General features: G+C 54.8%; 2 protein-coding genes across 3 annotated transcripts in view; both read right to left on the minus strand.

Annotated features, from left to right (window-relative positions):
• Positions 1-66: 66 nt before the first annotated feature.
• MRI1 (methylthioribose-1-phosphate isomerase 1) lies at positions 67-7,630 on the minus strand. 2 transcript variants are annotated; one of them, XM_011981807.1, is made up of 6 exons: positions 7,435-7,630; positions 7,111-7,349; positions 3,858-3,946; positions 3,567-3,689; positions 3,242-3,466; positions 67-497 (listed from the first exon to the last, which is right to left on the minus strand). In XM_011981807.1, exons 1-6 carry the CDS (start codon positions 7,564-7,566, stop codon positions 337-339), a joined length of 969 nt encoding a protein of 322 aa, XP_011837197.1. In that variant the 5' UTR covers positions 7,567-7,630; the 3' UTR covers positions 67-336. The 2 variants fall into 2 exon arrangements, with proteins under 2 accessions (XP_011837197.1, XP_011837196.1); XM_011981806.1 differs by lacking the exon at positions 3,858-3,946 and adding an exon at positions 6,131-6,306 and having other exon boundaries at positions 3,567-3,743.
• A 1,088-nt stretch (positions 7,631-8,718) lies between these two features.
• Positions 8,719-9,859, minus strand: part of CCDC130 (coiled-coil domain containing 130) — a 38,661-nt gene continuing 37,520 nt past the window's right edge. The window contains exons 10-11 of the mRNA XM_011981804.1: positions 9,583-9,721; positions 8,719-9,428 (exon numbers count right to left, since the gene is read on the minus strand). Coding sequence (XP_011837194.1) covers positions 8,944-9,428; positions 9,583-9,721 — 624 coding nt within the window. The 3' untranslated portion in view covers positions 8,719-8,943. The remainder of the gene's footprint in view (positions 9,429-9,582; positions 9,722-9,859) is intronic.

A 9,859-nucleotide genomic window follows, 5' to 3' on the forward strand; every position in this document is an offset into this window, starting at 1 on the left:
TGACCTCATGATCCGCCTGCCTCAGCCTCCCAAAGTGCTGGGATTACAGGTGTGAGTCACCACACCCAGCCTGTTATCCACATTTTATAAATGACGAAACCAAGGCACAGAGAGGCGAAGTGACTTGCCCAAGATCATATAGTGGAAAAAGTGGCAGAGTCAGGATTTGAATCTGGGCAGCCTGGCTCTAGATGCTGGGCTGTAGATGGAAGGCCCTGTCTGAGCTCCCTGCACTAGGAACAAGTGTGGTCAGGGGCAAGAAGGTCAGCTTTTGGGTAGCCGTTCAAGAAATGTATTAAAAAACCTAGAGAGGCAGGCTAGGGAGAGCTGTGTTGGTTACATCTGGGGTCCATCTAGGGTTCCATTCCTGGAAGAGATGGTGGTGGTTAGGGCTGCCCGGAGCTCCTCAGGGGCAAAGACCCCCAGTTCTGTGATGATGCCGCCAGTGATGAGGTCATGGGGGGTGACATCGAAGGCAGGATTCCAAACTCCAATCCCTGCAGGGGAGAGAGGGGAGGCAAGGAGGCAGGAATTTGCTTCTGTGAAAGTTCTCAGGTTGTGGTCACCTGTTTCTATCACAGTGGTTCTTGGTATTAGGGAGTCCTTGAGAACCTAAGGATTCTCACCTCAAAAGTACATGCAGGCACGGACATTGTATGCAATAGTAAGTTTAGATTCACCACCGCTCTTAGACTGTCACTCCCCAAGGAGAATTCACAGTCCTATACACATCTATCCCACTTATTTTTTTATTTTTTGTGAGATGTAGTTTTGCTCTTGTTGCCCAGGCTGGAGTGCACTGGCGCAATCTCGGCTCACCACAACCTCCACCTTCTGGGTGCAAGCGATTCTCCTGCCTCAGCCTCTTGAGTAGCTGGGATTACATGCATGCACCACTATGCCCGGCCACTATTTTTAGTAGTCAGTCCATGTTGGTCAGGCTGGTCTCGAACTCTCGACCTCAGGTGATCTGCCCGCCTCGGCCTCTCAAAGTGCTGGGATTATAGGTGTGAGCCACCGTGCCTGGCCTATCCCACTTATTTTTTTAGTTTTATTTTTAATTATTATTATTATTTTTTGAGACAGAGTCTCGTTCTGTCACCCAGGCTGGAGTACAGTGGTGTGATCTCGCCTTAGTGTAGTGTAACCTCTGCCTCCTGGGTTCAAGCGATTCTCCTGCCGCAGCCTCCTGAGCAGCTGGGACCACAGACGTCACCACCATGCCTGGCTGTTTTTTTGTTTTTTTGTTTTTTTTGAGATGGAGTTTTGCTGTTATCACCTAGGCTGGAGTGCAGTGACATGATCTCAACTCACTGCAACCTGTGTCTCCCAGGTTCAAGATATTCTCCTGCCTCAGCCTTCCAGGTAGTTGGGATTACAGGTTCTTGCCATCTCGCCCGGCCAATGTTTTTTTGTATTTTTAGTAGAGACGGGGCTTCACCGCATTGGCCAGGCTGTTCTCGAACCCCTGACCTCAGGTGATCCGCCCACCTCAGCCTCCCAAAGTGTTGGGATTACAGGCGTGAGCCACTGTGCCTTTTTTTTTTTTTTTTTTTTGTGAGACAGAGTCTTCCTCTGTTGCCCAGGCTGGAGTGCAGTGGCGCAATCTCGGCTCACTGCAAGCCCCGCCTCCCAGGTTCACACCATTCTCCTGCCTCAGCCTCCCGAGTAGCGGGGACTACAGGTGCCTGCCACAACGCCCAGCTAGTTTTCTGTATTTTTAGTAGAGATGGGGTTTCACCGTGTTAGCCGGGATGGTCTCGATCTGCTGACCTCGTGATCTGCCCGCCTTGGCCTCCCAAAGTGCTGCGATTACAGGCGTGAGCCACCACGTTCGGCAATTTTTGTATGTTTTTAGTAGAGACGTGGTGTCGCTCTGTTGGCTAGGCTGGTCTGGAACGCTGACCTCAAGTGATCCGCCAGCCTCTGCCTCCCAAAGTGTTGGGATTATAGGCGTAAGACACTGCATCCGGGTGCATGGACTAATATTTAAAGGGCCAGTCATTGATCTAAACGTCCTGTGGGTTAATTCACTGATGGCCGTTGGGTTTATGCAGCAGGTTCTAGCCAAAGCCCATTTTACAGATAGGATCAGTGAGGATCTCAGGGAATTAGAGAATTTAGGGAACTTGCTAATGGTTGCACAGCCAGGAAGTATAGGCAGCTAAGAAAAGTCTTGCAGCAAGGCATGGTAGCTCACGCCTGTAATCTCAGTGCTTTGGGAGGCTGAGGCAGGAGGATCGCTTGAGGTCAGGAGTTCGAGACCAGCCTGGGGAACACAGCGACACCCTATCTCTATAAAAATAAACAAATAAAAATAAAAATAAGTCTAGAAATATCTTGTTTTTTCTTTTTTTTCTTTTTTTTTTTGAGACAGAGTCTCACTCTGTTGCCCAGGCTGGAGTGCAGTGGCGCAATCTCAGCTCACCACAACCTCCGCCTCTCAGGTTCAAGTGAGTCTCCTGCCTCAGCCTCCTGAGTAGCTGGGATCACAGGCGGATGCCACCATGCCCAGCTAATTTTTGTATTTTTAGTAGAGACGGGGTTTCACTATGTTGACCAGACTGGTCTCAAACTCCTGACCTTGCGATCTCCCTGCCTCGGCCTCCCAAAGTGCTGGGATTACAGGTGTGAGCCACCTCGCCTGGCCGTCTTGGTTTTTCTTTACCAACACGTGGCCAGGCAGATATTCTTATTTCCTCTTAAGAAAACCTAAGTGGAGATTAGCAAGACAGTCGTTCAAGACCATTCATATAACGGGTTAGTTGTAAATTCTGATGTTGGATCTGACCTCCAGGATGCAACTGTTAGAAGAAGCGGCTTGGGCCAGGCACGGTGGCTCACACCTGTAGTCCTAGCGCTTTGGGAGGCAGAAGCAGACTGATTGCTTGAGGTCAGTAGTTTATAACTAGCCTGGTCAACATGTTGAAACCCCATCTCTACTAAAAATACGAAAATTAACCGGGTGTGGTGGCGCCCACCTGTAGTCCCAGCTACTCAGGAGGCTGAGGCAGGAGGATTGCTTGAACCCAGGAGGTGGAGGTTGCAGTGAGCTGAGATCACACCACTGCACTCTAGCCTGAGGGACAGAGCAAGACTCCATCTGAAAAAAAATAAAAAGAAGAAAAAGTGGCTTGTAGGAGCTGTGTATGTTCCAGAAGGATGACAAGGCCCTGCATATCACCTGCCTCCATGAAGTGCTCAGAAGCTGGGGTGTGGCCTTTCTGAGGGGGTGGCTTACCGGGTGCCGCAATCCGGACCCCATTAACATCAGTCAGCTCCTGGGCTGGTCGCTCTTCAATAATGATCTCCTTGCCGGTCTCCAGACGGAGGTCACATGAGGAGCTGGGGGCAGCCACGTAGAAGGGAATGCCGTGGTGCTTGGCGACAATGGCCAGCTGGTAGGTGCCCACCTTGTTGGCTGTGTCACCGTTGGCAACCACGCGGTCAGCTCCCACGACCACGGCTGGGGAGGGGGTGCATGAAAAGTTGGGGGTCATTACCTGGCCCCATGTCCCAGAGCCCTGCCCCCAGGCCTTACCCCCCAGGACTTACTGTCTGCTTACCTGACACGCCCCTATGGGCCATGGCAGCAGCCACCATGCTGTCGGCGATAAGGGTGGCAGGGATCTGCTCATAGACCAGCTCAAAGGCCGTCAGCCGGGCTCCCTGGTTGTAGGGCCGGGTCTCTGTGCAGAAGGCATGCTCCAGGCGGCCCAGGCTGTGCAGTGAGCGGATCACACCTGTGGGGGCCCCGCACACCAGGAGAGGGCCCCGGGGAGGGGCAAACAGACAAGGTGGTTCCATTGGTTAGGGGTGCAGGCTCCTAGACTGGGCGTGGATTGCCCAAGGCTTACCAAGCACAGTCCCACCCAGGGGCCTTCGCAGTGGCAGTTCTCTCTGCCTGGTATGCTCTTCCCAATGCTCACATACCTCTGTTTCACGTCTGTTTAAAGGACACCTTCTCGGTGAAGCCTTCTCTGATCTCTCAGTTTTGCATAGCAATCCCCACACTTCCAGCGTCCTGCTCTCTGTCCTTAGCATTTATCACTTTTTTTTTTTTTTTGAGATGGAGTCTCACTTTGTCACCCGGGCTGGAGTGCAGTGGCACAATCTCTGCTCACTGCAAGCTCTGCCTCCCGGGTTCATACCATTCTCCTGCCTCAGCCTCCCGAGTAGCTGGGACTACAGGTGCCCGCCACCACGCTGAGCTAATTTTTTGCATTTTTAGTAGAGACGGGGTTTCACCACGTTAGCCAGGATGGTCTTGGTCTCCTGACCTCGTGATCCACCCACCTCAGCCTCCCAAAGTGCTGGGATTACAGGCGTGAGCCACCACACCCAGCCCCAGCATTTATCACCTTCTAACACCTCATGTGTACAGGCAGTCCCCCTTTTCTGTGGGTTCTCCATCCATGGACTCAACTACGTGGACTGATAATATTTGAAAAGAATTGCTGGAACCCAGGAAGCAGAAGTTTCAGTGAGCCGAGGTCGTGCCATGGCACTCCAGCCTGGGTGATAGAGCAAGACTCTGTCTCCAAAATAAATAACTAAATAAAAAGCAATCCTCCCATCTCAGCCCCCTCCCGAATAGCTGGGACCACAGGTGCATACCACTACACCAGCTAATTTTAGTATTTTTTGTAGAGATGGGGTTTTGCCATGATGCCCAGGCTGGTTTTGAGCCCCTGAGCTCAAGTGATCCGCCTGCCTTGGCCTCCCAAAGTGTTGGCATTACAGGCTTAAAAATAGAGACGGGGTCTTGCTATGTTGCCAAGGCTGGTTTGGAACTTCTGAGTTCAAGCAATCCTCCCACCCCAGCCTCCCCATTACAGGCCTGCACCGCCACTACACCTAGCCAGTAACAACAATATACATAGTATTTACATGGTACTAGCTATGATATGCAATCTAGAGATGTTTTAAAATATAGGGGTGGGCTGGGCATGGTGACTCATGCCTGTCATCCCAGCACTTTGGGAGGCCGAGGCTGGCGGATTACCTAAGGTCAGAAGTTCAAGACCAGCCTAGCCAACGTGGTGAAACCCCGTCCCTACTAAAAATATAAAAATTAGCTGGGTGTAGTGGCTCACGCCTGTAATCCCAGACACTCAGGAGGCTGAGGCATGAGAATCTCTTGAACCTGGGAGGCGGAGGTTGTAGTGAGCTGAGATCATGCCACTGCACCAGCCTGGGCGACAGAGCAAGACTGTCTAAAAAAAAACCAAAAACAAACAAACGAACAAAAAATATATATATATGAATGTGCACAGGTTATGCAAATATGATGGCATTTTATATTATGGACTCGCGCATCCATGGATTTTGGTATCTGTGGGAGGTCCTGGAACCAGTCCCCCACGGATATTGAAGGACAACTGTATTTATCTTGCCTGTTGACTGTTCCTGCTGCTTGCCTGGGACCCCTGAAAGCAGAGGTTTTGTCTGTTTTGTTCACTGCTGCGTCCCCAGCAAATGGAAGTGTCTGAGCACAGCAGGTGCTTACTAAATGCTGTGTGAGTGAATGAATCAAAGGCAGAGGTCTTGCCATCAAGGCCTCGGTTCCCAGGGATGAAGGTGGGACTCAGGCAGGTAGGGAAATTTCCTGGGGGATTTAGGGTCATGTGGAATCTGCTGCCTTGGCCCCCTACAGCCCACTCCCCCTGTCTCCTGGTCACAGCTACCTGACCTTTCTCTGCTCACTCCCTTCTCCCCAGTTCCTCTTGGAGTCCAAGTCCTGCCCTGGCTCTAGGCATATGGCTCAGTAAGCGTCCATCGAATGACTGCTCTAGGATGGGCAGTTGGCCCTAGTGGACCCCTGAGATACTTTTCTAGTACAGGAGGCTCTTTTCCTCCTGATTTGAACCCTAACAGCCCCCTGCCAGCTCATGCAACCTGAAGATGAAGGAGGGCAGAGCTGAAGAACAGAGATAGATAGGTCCTGATGCTACTGGTTGAGCCCCTTGATCTAGCCATACCTGAAGCCAACCCTATAAGTGTTTCTGTACTAGAACTAATACCTTCACATTTTTTTGTGGAGAAAGTGGTTGGGGTTTGGGATTCTTTCTCTTGTATCCAAAAAAGGTCCTAGAAGGCCCTCCCCTACCCCCTTAGGAGGCCCTCTCACCTAGGGCTGTACCATAGCCAGCGGTGGCCAGAGCACCGGTGTTACAGTGGGTCAGCACAGTCACCTTGCCACCGCTGGGGGCCACCCGCTCCAGGAGGTGGCGGGCTCCCAGGTCCCCAATGCTTCGGTTGTCTCTGAGGTCTTTCTCCAGCATGTCCTCGGCGCAGCGGATCACTCTGGGGCCGACAAGGAGTTTTAAGCACCAGCCACCAGGCCCCGGGGCCCAGGCCAACCCCTCCTCTCTGCCCAGCGCTGCTGTCCTGGAGCCCTCCTGCTCAAAGCCTCTCATTGCCGTGGGGCCTGGACCCTTCTGCCACGGCCACCGAAATGTCACTCCATTCATTCATCCAAACACATGTTTACCGAGCAGTTCCAGTGTGACTCGGCAGTAAACACGACAAAAAAATCTCTGCCCCTATGGAGTTGACACTGGGGTGAGGGAACCAGTTGATGAATAATAAAATGAAGGAAAAGACGGTGGAATTACGCAGAGAGCAGTGGCTGCAGAGAGCAGTGGGTGAGCTGGATCATATAGGATGGTGGAGGAGGGCGCTATGGATACCTGGCCTGCACCAATGGCACGTGCGAAGGCTGTAAGGCAGGATTGAGCTTGGTGGGGTAAAGTGACATTGCAGGGAGGGGCTGGAGCAGAAGGGAAGTGGGGGGAAAAAGATGGCAGGAAGGGGACCAGAACAGGAAAAAAGTTCCTCAAAAGCAGAAATCAGGAGGACAAGGTGACACCAGAAAGGGCGTCCAAGGGCAGATAAGGGGTTGGGTGTATTCAGGGGAGGCACGATTAAGGAGTTGGGTTTCCGGGCCAGGCTGACCAGGCCAGACTCCGGGCCCCATCTTTGGGGCCCTGGACAAGGGACTTAAGGGCGCCGTGCCTCAGTTTCCCCATCTGTATAATGGGTCACTGTACTTAAAAAGAGTCAATATGATTCCTGCTCAGCACAGTGCCTGGTACCAGATCCCCGTACCTCTCCCGGACCGCCTCCTCCGTAGCGCCCTCCCGCTCGGCCTCCCGGGCTGCAGCGTCAGCCAGGTCGCGGGCGGCGCGGGCCATGTTGACAGCGGTGGGCCGGGCGGTGACGAGGAAGCTCAGCTTGTCGCGCACGAAGGCCACGAGTGCGGCGAGTCCTGGACCCCCGGCGCCCGCCTGCAGCTCCACGGCGAGACTGAGACAGCCCACCAGGGCTATGGCCGGGGCGCCCCGCACCTGCGGGGAGGGATTCGGGCGTCTGAGACTGCAGGCGCGGGCGCATTCCCACCTCCAGCCCCGCCGCCCCGCCGTCCCGCCGCACCTTCATGGCGCGGATGGCTTCCCAGGCCTGGCGCACCGAGTCCACCGCCTCGTAGCGGCTCTGCTGGGGCAGAAGCAGCTGGTCTAGGATCTGCAGGGAGCCCCGCGAGTAGCGGATCGCCTCCAGGGTCATGGTGCAGCAACCAAGCCCAGCACAACTCACTGGGAGTAAGAGTTCTGCGCGCACTTGAGGGGGCGGGACCATGGACGGAGCCGCCCCCGGAAAAAGGGACATGCGCATGCGCATCCAACCCGACCCGCAGGTTCGCAGGACTCGCGGTACACGTGGCCGAACTCACTGCACGTCTCCCGCCAAACCCGGACGGAGTGAGCCGCCTCCTCGAAACCACAAAAGTGGCAGCATTTATGGGACGCCTACTGGATACCAGGCCCTGTGTTTAGCATCCTGCAGTCCAGAGTTAGGGGTGTATCCCCAGTGGCAAGGTAACATCAAGTGTTCAAACGAAAGAATTTAAATGATCTTCCTTCTCCAAGGTTGAGGGGGAGGCAGTGGGGGGTCGTGTGCCCCTTGATGGATGCACGGCTGTTTCTGGGCCATTTTCTGCTCGGTTTCATTCAAAAGTAACATGCAGGATGGGCGCTGAGGCTCACGCCTGGAATCCCAACACTTTGGGAGGCTGAGTCTGGCGGATCACTTGAGGTCAGGAGTTCGAAACCAGCCTGGCCAACATGGCGAAACGCCGTCTCTACTAAAAATACAAAAAATTAGCCAGGCGTGGTGGCGGGCACCCGTAGTCCCAGCTACTTGGGAGGCTGAGACCGAAGAATCACTTGAACCCAGGAGGCAGAGGTTGCAGTGAGCCGAGATTGCGCCACTGCACTCCAGCCCGGGTGACAGCGAGACTCAGTCTCAAAAACAAAACAAACAAAAATACCCCCAAAAGTAACAGGCATGGGGGGCTTTTCCATGGGCCACCCCTGGGTTGGGGATAATAAAAAGCTCATACCTGTGGGCTCCAGCCCCCACTGCATGTGGCACAGATCCTGGGTACCCCGTGTGCCTTGTCCCTGGCCTTGTGTGTGTGGTTCCTGGCCCCCTTTTCACCCTTCACACTCGGCCCATGCCACCTCCTCCAGGAAGTCTGTCCTGATTCCTGGCCAACCTGAACCACCACCTTGAGACTCTTGTCACTCTGGGAGGGGACCACGTCCATGGTCACAGCTATGACCCTATACTAGAATTTGCTGATGAGAGGCCTGTCAAGCGTGGTCAACTTGGGGCTTGTGGGGGGAAGCCCCAGGGCCCAGCTAACAACCCAAGAGAGGGAAGAAGAGACAGGTCTTTAATGTACGGAGTCTCACAAGGCACAAACACCCTCACCAAGACCAAATAAATAACTCCACGGTTGCAGGAAGGCGAGGTCTGGGGAGGGGGTGGCATCTGAGCTCTCCCAGGGCTGGTGGGCGAGCGGGGGTCTGCAGTCTGTGAGGGGCCTCCTGGGTGTGTCCGGGCCTCTGGAGCGGGGCCAGTCCTCAGGATAGGGACTGCTCACTCACTCTCCGAGTCAGAGTAGTCCGCCACGAGGGAGGAGCCGAGGCTGCAGGGGTGCTGCGTGTCTGCGGGGTCGGGGTCAGCTGCCTCCTGGGAGGAGCCTGCTAGTGACAGGGGCTTGTCCTGATGGCTCCCTTCCTGCCCCCTCGGCCTGCTGCACTTGGGGGTCTCAACTGTTTCTGGAGGACAGTCTCCGGGGGACATGGGCCGGTCCTGGGCAGCCTCCTCTGGGACCCGCGGTTCCCCAGACTTGCGGGTGTCAGCCGCATACTGGGGACTCTCCGGGACATCCCGAGACCTCCGCCGCACGATGCCCAGGTCCCCCACGGTGATGGGGGAGGTGGCAAGCGCGGTTCTGCGGCTCTGGGCCAGCTTCTTCAGGACGCCGCTGACCTTGCTGCTGGAGGCGGATCCGGGGGCGGAGGGGAACCAGGAGCGGCTGATGATCTCGGTTCGCTTCAGTTTCTGCTTGTCCTCGTAGGCTGGAGGAGAGGAGAGGACATTTCAGGGGCGGCAGAGGAGGGGGTCCAGAACTGCCCTACAGTAGACTAGAGTCCACTCAAGGCTGAGGACCCCCCCCATCTCCAAGCAACTCTGAGCCTCCCTGCCCGCTTTTCCCCCTGGCTTTCTACGCACAGTCCAGGGTGTGGAACTTCAGCAGGGCCGCCAGCCTGCGGTCATCTTCCGTCTCGGGCACCAGCGGGATGGTCAGGCTCGCCTTGGCCTGCAAGGCCTGATCTCGCTCCTCCTCCTCCTGGATGGCTTTTTTCTTTTCCTGTGTGGAGGGCCCAGAACACCAGAGACAGGGGGTGTGTGTCAAAGCCCTGTCTCTTCTGTGTGCTAGGGGGCACTGCTGCAACTCTCGGGGTCTCAATTTACTCTTCTTTTTTGAGAAAGAGTCTCATTCTGTCAC

Source organism: Mandrillus leucophaeus, unplaced genomic scaffold (assembly GCF_000951045.1).
Source record: "Mandrillus leucophaeus isolate KB7577 unplaced genomic scaffold, Mleu.le_1.0 Scaffold230, whole genome shotgun sequence".
In the NCBI taxonomy this organism is placed as follows: domain Eukaryota; kingdom Metazoa; phylum Chordata; class Mammalia; order Primates; family Cercopithecidae; genus Mandrillus; species Mandrillus leucophaeus.